We start from the raw sequence: 19,317 nt of genomic DNA on the forward strand, positions 1-19,317 counted from the left end.
AAAACGTGGCACTGTGAATTTGCACCAAACTTTGTGGCAAAAAGTGCCTACTGATAAAAACAGAACAAGAGTGTGTAGATTGCTTGAAATAATGTAAACCTGTCCTCAGAAAATCGTATTCTTCTACCAAGGCCTATTTACCATGGCAGGTGAAGGCTGTACAAAATGAGGCCACGTATAGGCTGTAAGCAATTTCTCTAAAGAAAGAGGTTGTAGGCAACAGCATCAAAGCCACATATACAGAAAAGATTGTATGTGTGGTTGTGTGCATGCATAAATAAGCAAATGGCATATGCAGACTCACACACATTCTTGTGAATGCCCAGACAATTAATGACAATAATTGAGGCCATACATGCACAAACATGAATATATAGTGTATGTACACAGAGCCATGTTACTATCTCATAAATTAGCATAAAACATCTAATTATAGACAACAGTCATTTAAAGCAGTGTGGAAAGGGGTGTGGCTCATGTCTCCATCAATAGATGTGTATTGAAACAAGTCATGAACCATTAATAAAACATTTTCTGCTGAAACTGAACTGGATTGAGTTCATATCTGCAGTGTACACAGAATTAACGGGAAGCTCAATACCCATCTGTCTACTATGATTTATATTATTAATAAAACCACCACAGTCCAATAATCTTTGTGAAATAAAGAACCGAATGGGAAATTAACCTGATATTTATACATATCCAGGTACTAGCAATACTTAGAAGTCTAGAGGGTCAAAGAAGAGCTGAAAGGAAAAAGGAACTAAGGTCTTCAGTAAGAGCAAAGATTAGAGCTGCACACAGTTTTTTCTATTTTTATCATCACTTTTAAGAAATAACTCCTCTTCTATCAACAACAGGAGACTAGAGGCTGTGGATAACTTGACTGTCCATCTCTATGGAGTTTCAGCAATTTCCACAAAACCAGGCTCATGAGGAAATTAATCAAACTATTTTCTGCTTGTACATGAGTGCTGTGGGAAATGAACTGCTTCAGGGGTGTCTGTATATTCCACACAACACATGTGAAATCACACGTTTTCTTATTGTCTTAAACCTGACCACATAAAACCTCTCACTATCTAAATTTAAAGCAGAAGTAAGCAGAGTTTTTGTGTTAATATAAGTCTTAGTTATATCTTCCGACGGCAATCACTTATATAGAGTGTTTGGTCTGAAACACGGGTCTGTCAGTCACTCTGCTCTGCTGCAAACCGAGGAGAAAACTTTCCTTGTATCCTACAATTTTTATCCAATGAGGAGAGAGAACGGCATAAAGGGCTGTGTGTGCAGCCAAGGGATGTGCATGAATGTGGTGACGTAGGGACGAGGACCAATAGATCCATGACGAGGGAGGGGGCATCGGCTGACAAGAAGTTATGGTGCGTTCAAGGCAACCCGTAACTCGTGTTTTTCCAACCTGTGAAGTCGTACCAGTTCGATCTGGTACGAGTTCACGGGTCGGAAGTTACGAGTGGCCGTTATAGTGACTTTAACAGGCAACAGGTCGGAGAAACGCGAGTTATGGGTTGCCTGGAACGCTACAAAGTTGTAAGTCGTGACTTGAAGCCGTAACTTACGGTTTCAAAAGCCTGCCTGGAACGCAGCATTAGCCAAAACGACCGGATCGCTTACTTCTGCTTTAACACATTATACTATCCACCATATTATACTTTTACAACACCATAATAATATAAGCTATACAGCAGTAGAGACTAGAGAGTATCATAACCCTTACTGTATCAGCTGAGTTATTTGTAAATAAGAAACAGCAGAATTAATAGTGTTGTGTAACCTTCAGTGAGTGTGTGGGATTGAACATTTTGTTTCAGTGTCATGTACATTTTAAAGTTTCATTACTTGTTCTACCTTTTGACAGCAACACTCAGGTCAACACTAATCTACAACCAATTGCCCATGAAATATCAATACTCTCCAGTGTGGTATGGATTTAGCCCAGTCTATAAAATCAGTAGCAAGGTGGCTGCAAGTCATGTGGACAGAAAATAATATAGTCCATTGTTTGCTTTCACTGGTGTATTATTTTATGAGGTGTGTTCTCTATTTATCAATTGCTCCTTCATGTTTAACGATCAGAATAACTGTTCCCTGACTTCAAACATCCATAAAATATGTTATTTAACTCCTTTGTGTATAACTACCAGGCTTCATACACCGCAATTATTCAGAAAATATAACTTCTCTGTTCAGACCTTTGTCTTATATCATCACTGTGTTTCTTATTATAATGTCAAATTGACCCATTTTATTGACTTTACCTACCATTCCTTCAGTCTTACTTTTATAAATTGGTCATGAATCTAATTTGACAGAGGAATGGCTGTTATATCAGTCAGCCTGTAGCTTCTGCAAATATCAGTCAGCATGGTTACGTTTAGAATATTTCAGAATAAAACCTCATTTACACAGTAATATGATCCGTGCATGGCAGAGAAAGATTGGTCTGCTTCCTTAAACAGTAATTCTAATGTTGAGTTTTCAAAGATTTTGCTGGCACTCATGCCTTGCTGTAGCCCACGATCAGGGACAATCACCAGGAATAATCCAAGCTGATGAGCTGCCATTGAAAGGCAGGTGGTTGTTATGTTGCAGTGCATTAATTCCAGAGAGCCCTTAGATTTAAGTGTAGAGTCTGGAACTAATGTTGAATATCCCATGGTATAATTTTCTAATGATGAATTTTGTAACATCAGCTTGTGGTACTGCACTTGTCAGTAAGGGTAGTTCCAAAATGTCCACTTTAGTTATTGTTTCAAATTAATTCTGACTGTGTCAGTTGAAATCTTGAATTGAATATTAACATTGCTGCATATATTACTTACTTCAAAGTAATGCTGTACCACATATTCAGAATTCATAATATAATTTATGCATCAAGTAGGTGTCCCAGTGATGCCTGCCCTCTATTATAACTCACTTTGAAACCCAAAGTCTTATCTGGGCTTTAAAGAGTACAAAATGTTAATGGCTGGTCCAGTGGACACTTTCTGGTTTCTTTAAGCACCTTTAAATTGATTTCCTAAGTAGTTTAATGTAGGTAAGTACTTTGGTATTTCCAAAAAATAAAAGCTTAGGTGTGACCCAGCGCTCTGTCCATGGTGCTGAAATGGCCTTGCACTCGTCATCGTTGTGTTAAAATTCCCCATATTACAGAAATAGCTTTTTGTTGTCCCTGTGATCCTGAATAATTTATCTCCAGCCGTCATTCCGTTGTGACATTTGCTCGCATCGTCCCCGGGTAAGCATGGGCAGGAGCATGAATCCCTCATCAGAGCTCTGAAAGGTCAAGTGGTATTGATCTCACTATGCAAACGCGCTCCATATTGTCAGAATCAAACATCCCAAGCTGGGGTCAGGTCGAACATTCTCGGGTCGTTTTGGAGCTCATTATCACCCTACGGGCTCCTATGATGACTTTTACGTGCTGAAATGGGAAAGCGAGCTCTGGAAGCAGTATAGATTTGCAAAGATAGACTTCAAAAAACGGTGAGAACTGGACGGAGACTGTACTGTACATTCTTATATTGGTGGTTATTCCGCGCGGTGCGTAAAAAGGCGCGCTCTGGGGTGGAGACTACACTTTAGAGAGGCAGGATCACAGCGCGCAACAGCACGACTCTCCGCATCCACAGGTTGCTGCGCTGATCTCTCCTCCTCTCTGAGCACCTTGGCAACCTGCACCACAGACTACAGTCGGTAGAGATGAACTGAGAAGTCGTTAACGGACGAGTTTGCGTGAACGGGTTGGACTCCGGATGGTGCAGATTCCTGCTGGCAAAATGCCAAATCCACTGCCTTGATACTGCTCCATTATAACCTCACCGACTATTTTCTTGCGCGTTACTTTTCTTTTTTTCTTTTTAAACGTTTCTCTCGAGGACCGTGCGTTCAGCCTCGAGACCACCATGCCACAGGTCCCTCACTGCAACGGCACCACGGTGACTACAGCAACATAATGGCATGTAGGAGCGGCTGCTGCTGCGGCTCCGGTCCAATAAACGAGGATAACGCTCGGTTCCTGCTGCTGGCGCTGTTCATCGTCATCTATCTGGTCTGTGGCGCGGCGGTCTTCTCTGCGCTGGAGCAGCCAAAGGAGCGAGAGGCGAAGGAGCGCTGGGCGCAGAGGTTTGAGCATTTCAGCCAGAAATACAACCTGAGCAAGAAGGACCTCAACAACTTCCTCAGGAACTACGAGGAGGCGAACGTAGCCGGAATCCGCGTGGACACGATCAGACCTCGATGGGACTTCACCGGCGCTTTTTACTTCGTGGGAACTGTGGTGTCGACCATTGGTGAGATGAAGAATGAACAGGCGCTTTAAAAAAAAAAAGAAAAGAAAAGAAAAGCTGCCATGCAGGATGCATGTTTTCCAAAAACACATTCACTCAGACCTCTCTATGAGGATAATTTGCCTGTTGTTCTATTTGTGAGGATCCCCATTAGCTGTCTAGAGCACCGCTATAGTGTTACTGGGGTCCACATTTAAGTAACCAAACATTTACAATCACGACATGAATAAGACAATACAAGCCAACAAAAACTTACAGTAAATATTTACAATACATATAAATCATCATCCCAAATCAAAAAACATAAACTCCAATGCACAGTGGTTATAAATTAAAGAGGCAAAACAAAAAGTGACCACGATAACAAAAAAAAGGTAACACTTTACTTCTGAGTAATAAGTCATAAGTTATAAGTCATAAGAGGGTTAGGCTACATATGATTATCATAACGTTGTTATTAAGTGTCATTCCGTTAACCCTAACCCTACAAACCCGGGTGTTATGACATTGACATAATGTTTATGACATGTTCATGACTATGACATGTCACTTTTATGACAGCGTCATGCCACTCCTATGATGAGACCTTCAAGTAAAGTGTTACCAAAAAACCTACATAAAACCCTATATGTGTGTGAGCATGTTGTGTGTCTTTGCAGCTTCTTCTCTGCAACTCACACACAGGCAGCTCTTTCACACTGTTCAAACAGCCTACTGTAACAAACTCAAGGCTGTGGGTCACTCAGTTTCTATGACACAAAGCATTCACATTTGATTTCTGGTGAGGAAGCAAGTTGCAGGTTTTAAACTTCCACACAAAACAGATAAAAAGCAGAGAGAGGCCAGGCAAATATATAATTGTGAGTTATGGACTCCCCCCACCCCCCCTAATAAACCATACGGGCAGTGATCCATCCAGAGCCCTGGCTGTAGCACACAGCTCATCATAATGAAGCCTTAATTCATGTAATTAGTTCCACCTGTGTTTGTTGGACAGATCTCCTCTCTGACCATGGATGTGTTTCATTTTGAGGCATTAGTCCCTGCCCTCTGTTTCTCTGGCTGCAACAAAAAAAAAAAGTAATATTGCAAAAGCCAGATTTATCCCTGACAATCTGTTGTCAGTTTCATCCCAGGCAGGTGTCAGAGTCAGTATGATGATGATGATAAAGCCTATGGTTCTAGGGAACAGCGCTGAAACCTCTGTTATTGACACCTCTGCACATTCAGGTGCTCACTTCTCAGTACAGGGTAGGTTAGTGTCATTTCAACCTCTATAATTATAGTGATTTTGAATGTACAGTGGCATGCAAAAGTTTGGTCACCGCTGGTCAAAATTTCTGTTAATGTGAAAATTTAAGCAAGTGGAAGATGAAATGATCTCCAAAAGGCATAAAGTTAAACATGAAACACTCTTTTGCAGTATTTTAAGCAATATCAGTGTATTATTATTATTTTAATTTTTTTAATTTTAGGGTGAAAAGGGGAAACAAAGCAGCAGCCTGCAAAAGAATGGGAAACCCAGGAGACTTGAGCTCTCAGACACGTGACTTTGACCAATTAAGGTATCAGACAAGATATTTACAATTTACATGCTGTGAAGTTTCCAAAGGGGGGGCTACTAGGTACTAACTATATGCAGGGTGCCAAAACCTTTTCCTTTTCTGTCATTTAAGAAATGTAAAAGATGAAAATTTTAAAAAAAATGTATATATTGTTTAAAATGTAAAGGGATTGTGTCACCTTTTGGAGATCATTTCATCTTGCTTCACTGTCCACATGAACAGAAATTTTGACCAAACTTTTGCATGCCACTGTAGGCCAGCTAGTCCACGGTTCGATGATCACAATGTAGATCAGGAGGGTGGTGATGGTGGACCTTTGGTTTGTTCAGCCACTGTCCTCAGTGATCACATTTTATACAAATTTATGGTAGTGGTGGAGGGAAAAATCCATACAGCATAGTATCGCATTCAGATGTTAACAAAGTTTTCATTTCCAGAGACATCATTTGCATCACAATAATATCTTATCAAGACACAAGTATCGTGATATTATGGTATCGCAGAACCTCTGGTGTTTCCCACCCATACAAATCCAATTCCTTTTACCTTTAGACTGTTTCTTATAGATTGATTAGACTGATTGCAGCCTAGAAACAAAGGTGACTGCAAGGATTGATCCAATTATTCCTGAGGCCTCTGACAATTTCCAAGACAGATTTCCTCTGGTATAGCTACTTGCAGTCCTTCTGGTAAGTAGTGACGATAACATCCTGATTTTTAAACACAAACCTCATCACATCTTTTACTCAAGTAGCCTCCCCATGGGAGGGGGGAAGGAGGGAGAGCATTGTTGTTCTGTGTATGCGGACAGTTTCGAAATGATCCGGCAAATCACTCCACAGTCGCACATTGCACCATCACAAGTGTGGTTTACAGCTACAGCAGTGCAAGTATGAAGTATTGTCCTCATTGTATGCTGTACTGTGCTGCTTGTTACTCTGGATCCAGCAGCTTGAAGCGAAGGAGAGAGAAAGAGAGAGATTTTCTTACATCTAATTGAGTGTATTCAATCGTAGCGATCTTCATCCTTTTCATCTTTTCTCGGTTTTTGGAGTAAAGCCCTTCACAAACACAGCATCACTCTGCATCCTCTAGGAAAGTGCTATTGGATCCAGGAATACATGGAGAAGTACAAGAGAGTGCTGCATCCTTTCAATATCTAATGGGTAAACGCGGTCCTGCACAAATGAGTTTAAAGAGTAACAGCAAAACAGTTAGGTTTATTACAAGATTGGAAAAGGGAACTTCAATTCACTAAATGTATTATACATTGTGCATTGTCTGATTTACTGTCAAAGTAAAGTATAGCCACCTAGAGCTGCTAGGTTGATACCACACTCCACATGTTTGTTTTATTAAGTGTGTCGCAGCTGGTGCATCTCTGTAGTTTGGATGGGTATGAAACTGCAGAAGACAGTAAAAGTTAATTGAGAAACAGTCAAATGTGGAAGCCTGTGCACATCCAGAAATATGGGAAAATATATATGCCTGGGTGCATTTTGCCCAGAAACATCCTTGAAGCAGGGTTGTTTACTTGAGCCTACTGGCTGGGTGAGGTTTAGATAGTATGGGTGTTCTTATTAGAGGTTGTACTCTGCCTTCCCCCCACAACCCAAGGATGCAGGTACTGTTATTCTGAATTGCACAAATGTGAGGTTGAGTGGATGATTGTCTCTGTGTCAGCCCTGACCTGGAGACCTGTCCACTGTGTACTTGTCCTGCACTGAAGGATTAAGCACCATGGCAAACACATTGATGAATGAATGAATGGATGAATGGCTTCTTCTCCATTGCCATCTCAACTGTAATGTATTATGTAAACCCATCTGTTCTGCCAAACTCACCATAAGAACATGGTTTCTCAGGAAAGACACTGAAATAATGAAAAGAGGTGGTCACGGCATAATAATCAAGACATTGTACAGTAGAATCCACAGTTTCCATATTGAATTATATTGTTTGCAAAAAAAAAAAAAAAAAAAAGCTCAACAAGAGTACAAAGTGAGAGAAAAGATCATATGGACCTGGCAGCTGTTCATCTTTGTTTTGTTTTCCAGTAAGCTAATCCACTTGCTAGCTCTAGGTCATATTTAGAGTGGTAGTCTAAATATGGTACCAGTCTGCTTACTTATCAAACTCCTGAGACAGATAAACATGCTTCCATGATATTGGATATTGTAAGAAAATTGTTACAATGTTACAAAGAAAAACACATTATAACAACTCTACAGAAAGAAGAGTTATCTTAAAAGGTCAGAGTCTAGCTATGGTTTCCCTGTATTCCTGTATTTGTGTTGGCAGCTAGCTGTTGGTTATATTTACTGTACAGACATTGGTGCTATCAGTCATCTTTTCAGTATGTTTCCCAAAATGACATTGCACTAGTTGAAATGTTTTTCTTGAGTGAGTGTGGCTGTGTTCAGGAGGAAAATGTCAGGAATGAGTCGCACAGTCCTGCACCTTCATTAACACCCACTATGCTCACAGCTTTTGTTCCACAGCCATCCTGACAGATGTCAGACTGACACAGTAGCACACTTCTTTCTCCCCTTTCCTTTATGGGATGTATATTTTATTAAACAGGTTAAATGACTCATAAACATTGCATTTAAGCGGGCCGAACAAAACAAGATGGAAAGAAAAACACACCGATAAAATCCAGCTCATTTGGCTTTATCGCCGTTTTTGGAAGAAAAACTCCAGCTCAATTAGCACCTTGAGAACCGATTTGAATGTGGAGGCAATCAAATCCTCCACAAGAAGCCTGCCTGTGGCACAGTGGCAATTAGCCTTGCTGCAGACTATGCTTTTCATGACGCTGGAAATATTCCTCTTTGTTTTTCTACAGAGAAAGAGCTGGTGTTGTAAGACTTTACGGTTGCTACACCTGACAACAGACAATTTGGCACACTGCTCATCTAACGGCAATCAGCATGAGAATTATAAATGTTATAAATGTTTCGATTTTCAACAATGTAATAAATGGGAGGAAAAGGAGAGGAGGCAGACAGATGGTCCTTTATTGAGCTTTCATTGCTGAGGGAGGGATGTAAAAGATACATCACTGCAGTCAATAGGAAGCTTTCTCACTTTGTTCATCTGCCCATTCTCAAGAGACAAAGGAGAAGTCTCTTTAAAAGAAAAAAAGAAAGTCTCAGTTCCCCCAGGCTGAAACTTGGACTTGATTTTTTTTTTTATATATATATATATGAGAAAACTTGTCAATTTGAGATGTGAAATGGTTCAACTGAGTCTTTTAGTTGTCAAACGACTGACTCATTAAGAGACACATTGGAATTGATTGTGGTGATGTGCTTAAACTGAAAACACCTCAACTCCTATAGTGAGTGACAGAGAGAGAGAGAGAGAGAGAGAGAGAGAGAGAGAGGAGCATCACTAATGGCAACACAGTGGAGTGAAGCTGTTGTGTGACTATATTATTCACTTCCAGGGAGAGGAGAGGAGTAATTAGCCTAGCCATCTTTGTTAATGACAGAAAAGACGTAAGTTTGGTCTTAAAGGTGAATAAAATAAGATGGAGGCAATTACCGCCTTCATCTAAATCTGAATCTGAAATCTCCTAGTAAATAATCCATTCATGTCCATAGAGCACTTAAGTGTTTGCACGGCACGGCAGACCAATATAGGCACTGAGTAAGACTAAAGTGAATCTAATGCTTTTATGTAAAGTGATTATTTTATTCTCTCCATTTGTTCAAAGGTGCTATAGTTCATTCAAGGACTCAATAGGCTATTGAGGAATTTCAGCCTCTCCTTTTCACATTCTCCCCATTTAACCTTGAAACTCCTGTGTCCAGTGTGTGATCTTCTACTGATGGAGTCAGATTTGTTGTGTGTCTCCCAGGGTTTGGTATGACTACTCCTGCCACTATTGGAGGAAAAGTCTTCCTGATGTTCTACGGCCTGTTGGGCTGTGCAGCCACCATCCTCTTCTTTAACCTCTTTCTGGAGCGAGTCATCACCGTCATCGCCGTTGTCCTCAAGTCCTGTCACGAGCGGCGCCACAACAAGGCCGTGCTCCCTCAGAATGGCCGGCAAGTGTCCGAGGGGAACCGAGCGGGTGGAGCTGCGGGTGGTGGGAAAGCGGAGGATCTGTCTGGCTGGAAGCCTTCGGTCTACTGCGTCATGCTCATCCTGGGAGCCGCAGCCATCCTGGTGTCCTGCTGCGCTTCCTTCATGTACTCGGCGGCCGAGGGCTGGGGCTACCTGGACTCCCTCTACTTCTGTTTCGTGGCCTTCAGCACCATCGGTTTTGGAGATATGGTGAGCAGCCAGCGCGTCGTCTACGAGGGCCACGCCACGGCCGCGTACCGGCTGGGCAACTTCTTCTTCATCCTCACCGGCGTCTGCTGCATCTACTCTCTCTTCAACGTCATCTCCATCGTCATCAAGCAGGTCCTCAACTGGCTGCTCAGGAGGCTGGAAGCCCCCTGCCGCTGCTGTTTCCCCAGGAGGGGGCACCACCCGCACCGCCATCCCAGACGGAACGTGGTGGCCCCGGGTCACCTGCGCACCCGCAGGGACCCCTCCATCGAGACAGACGCCATCAATGAGAGCGAGACTGACACTGGCCGCAGGATGTCTGGGGAGATGATCTCCATGAGGGACTTCTTAGCAGCCAATAAGGTGAGAGCCGCAAGGCCAGAGGGGAGCGTACCTATGTTCCCCGGGTCATATGTTCCCCACTCGGGGAACATAGGACCCTCTTTTTGAAAAAGGGTCCTATGTTCCCTGGTTTTCCCAAAAAGGGTCCTATGTTCCCCGGTCGCAATACATACTGGGGAACATAGGACCCTTTTTCTGAAAAAAGGTCCTATGTTCCCCATTGTTGCTGGGGAACATAGGACCTTTTTTCAGAAAAAGGGTCCTATGTTCCCCACTGTTGCTGGTCAATGGACTCTCTCTACTTATCTGGACTCTCTCTCTATCTGGCCTGTCTAACCTCTACCTGGTCTTTTTACTAAACTTAACCAACTTCTTTCTTTATTGCCTAAACCCAACCAATGGGACAATTCCACTTCTCACTCAAAAATAGGCAAACATCTGCAAAGTCACAACTCCACTTCCATGGTACAAAAATTGCATGTTCCCCAGGTCCTTTGGGGGAAAAGCTTCCCCGGTCACATACACAGCGGGGAACATAGGACCCTTTTTTAGAAAAAGGAACCTATGTTCCCCGGTCCCACACAAAGTGGGGAACATAGGACCCGGGGAACATAGGACCTGGGGAACATAGGGATGATCCCGGCCAGAGCAGGCTGTGGCTGTGACATTTCACATGTTTAATGTAATCACACATGTTATTGCATCCAATATTATTCAGCTGGTAATTTGATTTACCTGCTCTCATGTGTAGCAGACAACATGTTTCCCTTGTAGCACTCATTAACTCCTTCACCCCCTCTCTCTCCATCATTATGAGCCTTACTGAATTCTTTATCCTGTAAAGCAGCACAGCGATCAATGCAGAATCCTCATAACTCATAACTAATATCATACATGTGTATATAGCTACTACTAGAAAAACTCAAAATCTTAGGAGAAATTGTCAAAATTGTATGAAATGATAAGCAACACCAGTCAATGATTGATGATTTCATAAAGGTTCAATATTTTATAATAATGATTCATATTTTGATAAGAGGCTGCTGCCAATAGAGGGTCAGTTTATTTTTTGCTGTTGTTTTCTAGGTTACGTAAACATGGTGTAAAATTTCTCAACAGTCCTTATAAACACTTACAGGTGTCAATTGTCTGCACATTTACGTAAGTGCTACCCCACTGTTACTGAGGTAAGAGGTATGAGCAGTGTGAGCTATTGAATGTCAAAACCACACTTTCACACCTCATGATCATTCTGATTGAAGAGCCCCAGGGTTTTTTTTGGGTGATGCTGTAGCAAGGATGCGATCAAATAAACTGACGTCAAACCACCAACAACATGCTTACACACACATTGATCAAAGTGTAACCATGCATTTCCTGAGGATGCTATTGCAAAATATAGAATCAAATCTGATATGTACCTGAAGCACCCTAAGTCCGACACCATAAGGTTTCACCTTCTTACACAGCTTACACTGTCTGTCAACTAAGATTAAATTAAATTCTCTCATCAAATCACTTTTTATGTGACCAAACTATAAACCTTAGGATAAAACATTACAATCATAATTAGTAGTAATACAATTCACTGCTGAAAATGGTCAGTCTGTCAGTGACTTAGTCATAATATTCAAAATTTAACTAACCTTATCACCAGAATGTGAAAAACAATTGTGATGTTATATCATTGATATATCAGTGAAATATATCAATTCAAGTTAGCATGCTAACCAGTGAGCCCAATCATGTCTTATAACACTGTAACCTTTGCTCTTTTCATGGTTTTATGATCATTTTCATGTTTCCAAATAGATAAAATAATAAATCATAAATCATAAATGCATTAACATGTTTTTGCCAGATTCAAAAAAACATTTTGAATTTACACAATTTTTTTTACAGCAAGGACAAATGTTCCATTCAAGTGCTCAATTCGGCTGAACAGGACACACTGCTCTGTCTGCAGACAAAATTCGTCCACTTTAAATTACAGGGACATCACCCCAAGTGAGATGTAAACCACAGGAGGACCAGCAGGTTTGCAGAAAAACAGTTGGTAATTGCTGTGAGAAACTGTCCACATGCTGTACGTGCTCCAAATGCGCTGAAACCACTTTACAAGTGCAGCTGATGTTCAAACCAGCCTGCCTCCTCTAGAGATACATCCAAATGGTGCTATAGCTTGTTTTTCTCTGTATAGAAACACTGATTAAACTACTCCAAAAACACAATCTGGTCTCCTTTCAAAATAAAACAACAACTAAAATTTGATTCAGACATCCCCCCCCACAAATCATGTAATTTCCCCATCTGTCAGTAGAAATGTATGATTCCAGACCTTGGAATTGCTGTTCCCTGATTTGTTCAGCTGCACCTTATATAATATATAATAATCAATGAATGAATGAAACACATCACAACGGCATTTCAGTGTGAATATCAGACAAGCCTAGTGAACATTCTCTCTGAAAAGGCGCATGTAAAGCCTGGCTGTGTAGACAGTGTACCCTTAGAGAGGAGAATAAAAGAGAGTGGACAGAGTTTGAGCTGGAGATAAAACATTTAACAGACTTCCACAAGTTCAAATGTTGCAGCTGCACAAGGTAACACGCTGACCTTTTCATTTTCAGTCGGGGACAGCTGAATGTCGATGTCATGTAGGTGGAATTCAGTGGCAACAACTTCAAATTCATAATAACCTTTGGAGTTCAGTGTCAGTGGAGTACGTTGTTACTTTTGCGTTGGCCTTTCTGGCTGCACAAGGTGGTAAAATTCTTAAAAACAGATATTAACACTTCTTCCAGACACTGGAGAAACAGTTCATGGCCCCCTCTCAGACTCATCCAGTTACTGAGAAAAATAAAAATGTTCAAGGTAACAAACATGGAGTTTAGACACTGCCATCTTTCAACAAAATATTTTGTCCCCAAAAATCTTTGTACACAAGACTGGACTGGATGATAAAATTCAGTTCAGTACATCAGTCAGTTCAGTAGACAGTCCTTGAAAACCCCATGGAGTAACACCTCACTACAACCAAATGTGAGTGCATCTAAAAACTCCAATAAGATGGACCCTATGCACCTCAGGAATATACTGTATGTCCAATGGCTCTATGAGGACTGCAGATAGAAAATGATTCTCAAAATCAAAATCAAAATCATGTATCAAAATGAACATGGCTACATTACTTGTTATGATTTAGCACAAGTTATATTACTCATCTAAAAGCATTAAAAACCCCAAGGTATTCAGTTTACTATCAAATGCAAATAACACTGTGTAAATTCTCTGCAGCAACTGGTGAAATACTGCTTTAAAATAGACTTTAATGTTTGATCTCATTGATAAACAGAATAATAACTGCAGCTCTAGATACTTGTTATTTATTGTTTTTAAGGAAATTAATTTGATAATGTTTTGACATAATATTCTGTTTATTACACTCTAGGTATTTAAAATTTAACTAATGCTGTCAACCAGAGTGGACATGTCAAAAACCTAATGAAAAATATATGTTAACTAAGAAATATAAACTAAAAAATTCATGTCTAATCTATGAAGTATAAAACCACAGTAAAAATCTTGACTTGGGCTTTCATTATTCATGCATCAAAGGGTTAACTTGCGGGCGCGCGCAAACATTTGATGAATGTTTCATAAATGCTGCAGTCATAACAAGAGTCTGCAGCCATGCTAGCAGCTCTAGGTGGCTATACTTAGACACAGGCAGTGCTGCTTTGAGCAAAATGCTAGGTTCAAGATGCTAATCTGCTCAAAATGACAATAATGGTTATCATCATCATGCTGCTTGGTGTGCCAGCATGCAAACATTTACAACACAGTATTAGAATAAAAAGGGAAAATCACTGAGGTTGTTCCTAAACCAAAGTAGCAATTACATTTTTGATCTCATGATCTAAACCACATTTCATGGCAACCCAGCTAATATTTGTAAAAAAAATCTTGCACACAAAAACAATAATGTCAGCTTCATGGTAATGCTTCACTAGAAGTCGGGGGTCTTATCCTTTATGAAGGGGGTTATGAAGGTCTGTGCAATATTTCATGGAAAGCCATTGACAGCCCTGCAGTCAACATACATTATTGGTTATGATATTAACATACAAATCATGTTGTACATTTTGTTATGAACCAAAGTGCTGAATGTCTTCTTTAGCAAAGCTAAAAATATACTGTATAGTATTATATATAATTTTGAGAAAAATGAAATAGCTCCATCTCATTTACCTTATATTAACTGAACAAATTTAGAATACAGAGCAAATTGCTTATAGAGGGAAAATGCAAGGGATGTGTTGTTGTGTGGGAGGGTAAATAACTGGTTTCTGTCAGTATTTGTTGTCTTTGTTGACTTAAATCAACACTGCAAGGAGAAGAAAAACACCCCGTGCTGCTGCTGTATCACACCTGCAGTAGGCTATCAGATGTGCCTTCTGCCAACAAGACTGCATTAATTCTTGTTTCATAATGCTTCTCAGCTTGTACGTACACCTCCAAACACAAAAAAGCAAAAATATTTCCTCATGTGTTGGTTTCTCTATCCCATCCCTGCAGGTGAACCTGGCTATTATGCAGAAACAGCTATCGGAGATGGCCATCGGGCACCCGCGCCAGTCCAGCTCCAGTTCACGTCAGAATGGATTCTCAGGAGGGGTGGGCGCCCTCGGCATCATGAACAACCGGCTGGCAGAGACTAGTGTGGACAGATAGGGGGAAAGCAGTGTGAATGTATTTGTTTTTTTCGAAGGATATTATGGGGGTGAGAGGATGAGGCTAGTGAGCACAAACAGACGCTGAGGAGTGAGGACTACCTTCCTGGAGATGAAACCTGAATTGCTTGGTGTTACAAGACACTGAATTCATGACTACATAATATATCCTCTCCATTGACAAGCAGGCTGACCCCCCAGCAGCTGCAGCTTAGAATCAAACCATCTCAGTCCACCTTCCTGTCAAGAACACGGCTGTATGAATGATGCATGATAGTTTGCTGGAGTCTCACATCTGGACCGGGCTCAGATGCCGGAATGTTCCACCCGCAAGGAGTTCAGTTTCCATGGTGACAAAAAAGCCTGCCTAGAGCCTTTGTATCTACGCTTTTAAGACCTCTACACAACTACAGTACGCTGCTACTTCACACACCTAACCACAACTTCCACTCATCTGCAGTACTTTACAATCCCCACTACGACTCTGCCCACATCCGTACTGTATCTGTTTCTGCTGAGGACATTAATGAGGAAAGTAGTTTTAATAAAATGAGTGTTTCTTGGTTTTGTGTCTAACAGTAGTTATTACATAAACCACAGTAGGCTATCATGTAGAAAATAAAAAAAGAAGCCCAATTGCAGGTAACTGACATGTTAATTATTAATGCAGAATACACAAGTTTACATTCAGACAATCCCTGGCTCTCTTCATTCACATCATGATTCAGACAAATGTTTTACAGCCGTATTATACCCCTATACTCAATTTGGAACTGCACTCTTCATTATCACGCCAAATAGAAGACAAAATCTCCAAACTGAACCTCATTACAAACCAAATGGACCTATCAGAGGCTGAATGAGCAATAATGTGAGTCGAGGTGAAACCTATTACGTGAGGCTGCTGTTCACTTTCAGCTTTGCTGCACATTATCCAAGCACAGATACAAACACTGGGACGTTTTCACACCTTGATGCTGCCCTGGCCTGCAGGTGGTTGGTATTGATGAAAATGACGTGAAACAAATAAGCTAGGCTTGATTATTAGATTTTTTGTTTTCTAAGCAGTGTCAGGGTTGTGTTTTGCACACTGTCTAGATTCACTGCAAGCACAGTAACACAATGGACAAAAGACAGAGGCAAGATAATTAATAACATAGCCTGTGGGGTGCAGGGCTGAAATGTGCAAACAGCCAGAGCAAGAAGGATGTGTGGACACTACATTATGCTTCATTTAGGCAGATTTGATAGTGATCTTCATGCCTGATGTAAATGCACCTGAGAGTGCACTAAAATTACAGTCTGAGGATCATCCAGGTTCCACCTCTGATGTCTCCAGCTGCGCTTTTTGTATATCTGACTTAAGTGTGTGTGATTTTACAGAGTGCAGGCGCAGAGACAAAATGAAAAAAAAAACTGTAAAGGAGAATATTTTTGTATAGAGGCAGCACTGAAGTCTGCAAACTGAGAAGAGGTGAGATCCAGGTGCAGAGCACTGATCAAACATGCCTATTAAAAATGTATTTGTATAGAAAGAGAGATACACTGTTCAATCCATAGCTGAGAAATTGCTTTTTAGACTTTTGTGTCTTTTTGTAATACCCCTGGAAAAAAAATACACTACTGAGGGAACAGTAGAGTATATTAGACGCTCTGTATGTGATCGCCTTCGTCACTGCCACTAGACTTGTTGCACAAGACCACCAGCATGTTGGACCAAAACAACACACACCTCCTTTCACTTTACTCATCAGTCAGCGGAATGTAAGTCGCCATTAAACACACTTGTAGCATTATGATTACGTCAACTTACAGTACTCACTCATATCAGTGAAGAGAAGTAATTCCAGTTCTGAGTCCAGCTTGAGTCCTTCAGCAGCTCCCAGCCAGGTCTCTTCCCCTCTGTGAGGACAGACCAGTGTTGGTGCCACGGTCCGACTGGGAAACTAATGGGCTCTATGCACAGCTCCACTACTTCCTGAATTTAAGGCAGCTCCTTTATTTCCTGTTTTACATGATTGGACAACCTGATTAATCCAGGTGTGTCTGACCATTGTGACTACTCAGACACACCTGGATTAATCAGTTTGTCCAATAATGTAAGACAGGAAATAAAGGAGCAAGCTGCCTTAAATTCAGGAAGTAGTGGAGCTGTGCATAGAGCCCATTCAGCCTTGGCAAGAAAACATGGAAGAGCTCATATGTCACTTGTATGTTAGTCTTGGTTTTGGGTCATTTTAGATGAAACAGTGATCTCTGCGGAAAAAAGAATCTCTGAGGTCAGTTTACCTGGATGATACAGACTGCACTGTGACAACTTGTGCATACATCCCAAAACAGAAGAGCAGAGAAACCCTGATCATGAAAAAGAGGGATCATGACCTCACTCTTTGCTTAGGACCCCATAGTTCTATAACTAGGCTATATTTTTTTTTACAAATAGCTGAAATAGTATAAAGTAGTAGTTTGCTGCTTTATTATAGTTTCACATTTTGTTTCCAGTGTGTTTTGCACTCAAATTGAAAATGCTGTCATCCAACAGAGCATAATACCTGTGACTTCAATCATCAAAAATCGGTTTCTGCTCCATTTTCATGAAGACCTGTGCCCACTGGGATCTCTGTGAATATTTGCAATGCAATGTGATTGGCTAGAGGCTGCTGTGGAACATTTGCATATAAACACAATTTGATTGGCTGACACCTGTGCTGTCTGTGATGCTTGAAAAGTTGACTTTTTTTTTTTTCAAGTTCTACGGCAAGTGGACCGATGGAACCAAAATGCAGTTTGGCAACCTGCCGTGCCATCCCATTCAAAGTGAATGTAAAGTCTCCAATAGTGAGTGCTGCGCAACTCAGCATAACTGCCAAAGACGCACATCAAGGCATAAAAGCACATCATTGTCTCTCACTAGCACAAGCGCCTACAATATGTTGTTTTTCTCTGATGAGGTCAATCCTGGATGCCATCAGTTGAGGCTAACATTAGCTTTCAAGCATTGACCTGGTATTTCTAAAGTCTGCTGGCAGCACTGGTCATTATAGTAGGCATTGTAGATGGTTAAAGGGTATAATAGGAAGCCTGATTTTGTGTCACTCCAGTTACTGATTTACTAAGTACTAAGATTTACTAAGCTGTAAAATTACCCCATTATCACTGCATCAAATAAGCTCTAAAGCGAGAACTGAAGCTTGACAACAATGTATCAACAATAACTAAGGGCAGGAGGGCTGAGAGAGTGATCAACTGCAGCTGCTCTAATTCTTCACTGTGTTTAATTGTACTACTGAATTTGAGATTGTAAAGTATTACATTTCATGTGCTTCCCTACTTGACTTTATGAATTCAACTTAGGCTACATGATAACATTTTGCTCTCATTAAAACCAACGTTGATCTTTGTCTTAGAGATCATCTGCAAGTTAGTTCATTATCAGTACAGAAGGAAAATATAACCTACCCTGAATGCTGGAATCCAATTTCTTACACAGAATACTAAAACAGACAAAAATAACTTGAATCTAACAGCCTCCACTCTTTGCTATGGAGACAGTCTCACCCTGAGACAGATAATCTGGTACACAAACCAGAAAGATGTTTCCTTGCCATCGCGCTCATGCACATGTATGCCGCGTGCACACACACACACACACACACACACACACACACACACACACACACACACACACACACACACACACACACACACACACACACACACACACACACACACACACTGGAAGGAAAATATAAAAAGGCTTAAATAGAGAATCTGAGAAAGTATCATGAGAAGCTGTGCCTACACAGATAATAATAGCTTTGAAGAAATGATTGTGTCTGTTTGTGTAACTGTGCAAGTATGCCTTTGTGTTGCAGGTGAGACTTGGATGGATGCAGATATACAAACTCTTTAGGATGTAGTTTCTGGATTGGAGAATATTGGATATTTGCTCTGATGGAACAGTCCTGTGTTATTTTGAGAATAAATGACATAAATGAAAGAGGATTTATTTTTCCTTAATGCACTTTAGACAGGGGATGGGCTGGAGGGAGGACGTGGGTGGTGGTGGTGGTGGTGGTG

The 19,317-nt window shown here is 40.9% G+C and overlaps 1 protein-coding gene across 1 annotated transcript; it reads left to right on the forward strand.

Moving 5' to 3' along the window:
* Positions 1–3,979: 3,979 nt before the first annotated feature.
* LOC311007353 (potassium channel subfamily K member 13-like) lies at positions 3,980–15,238 on the forward strand (the record flags this gene model as incomplete). The annotated part of the gene is made up of 3 exons (XM_084000495.1): positions 3,980–4,316; positions 9,744–10,525; positions 15,083–15,238. 3 exons carry the CDS (start codon positions 3,980–3,982, stop codon positions 15,236–15,238), a joined length of 1,275 nt encoding a protein of 424 aa, XP_083856621.1.
* Between the last annotated feature and the right edge of the window lie 4,079 nt (positions 15,239–19,317).

Source organism: Trachurus trachurus, assembly GCF_905171665.1.
Source record: "Trachurus trachurus genome assembly, chromosome: 24".
NCBI lineage: Eukaryota > Metazoa > Chordata > Actinopteri > Carangiformes > Carangidae > Trachurus > Trachurus trachurus.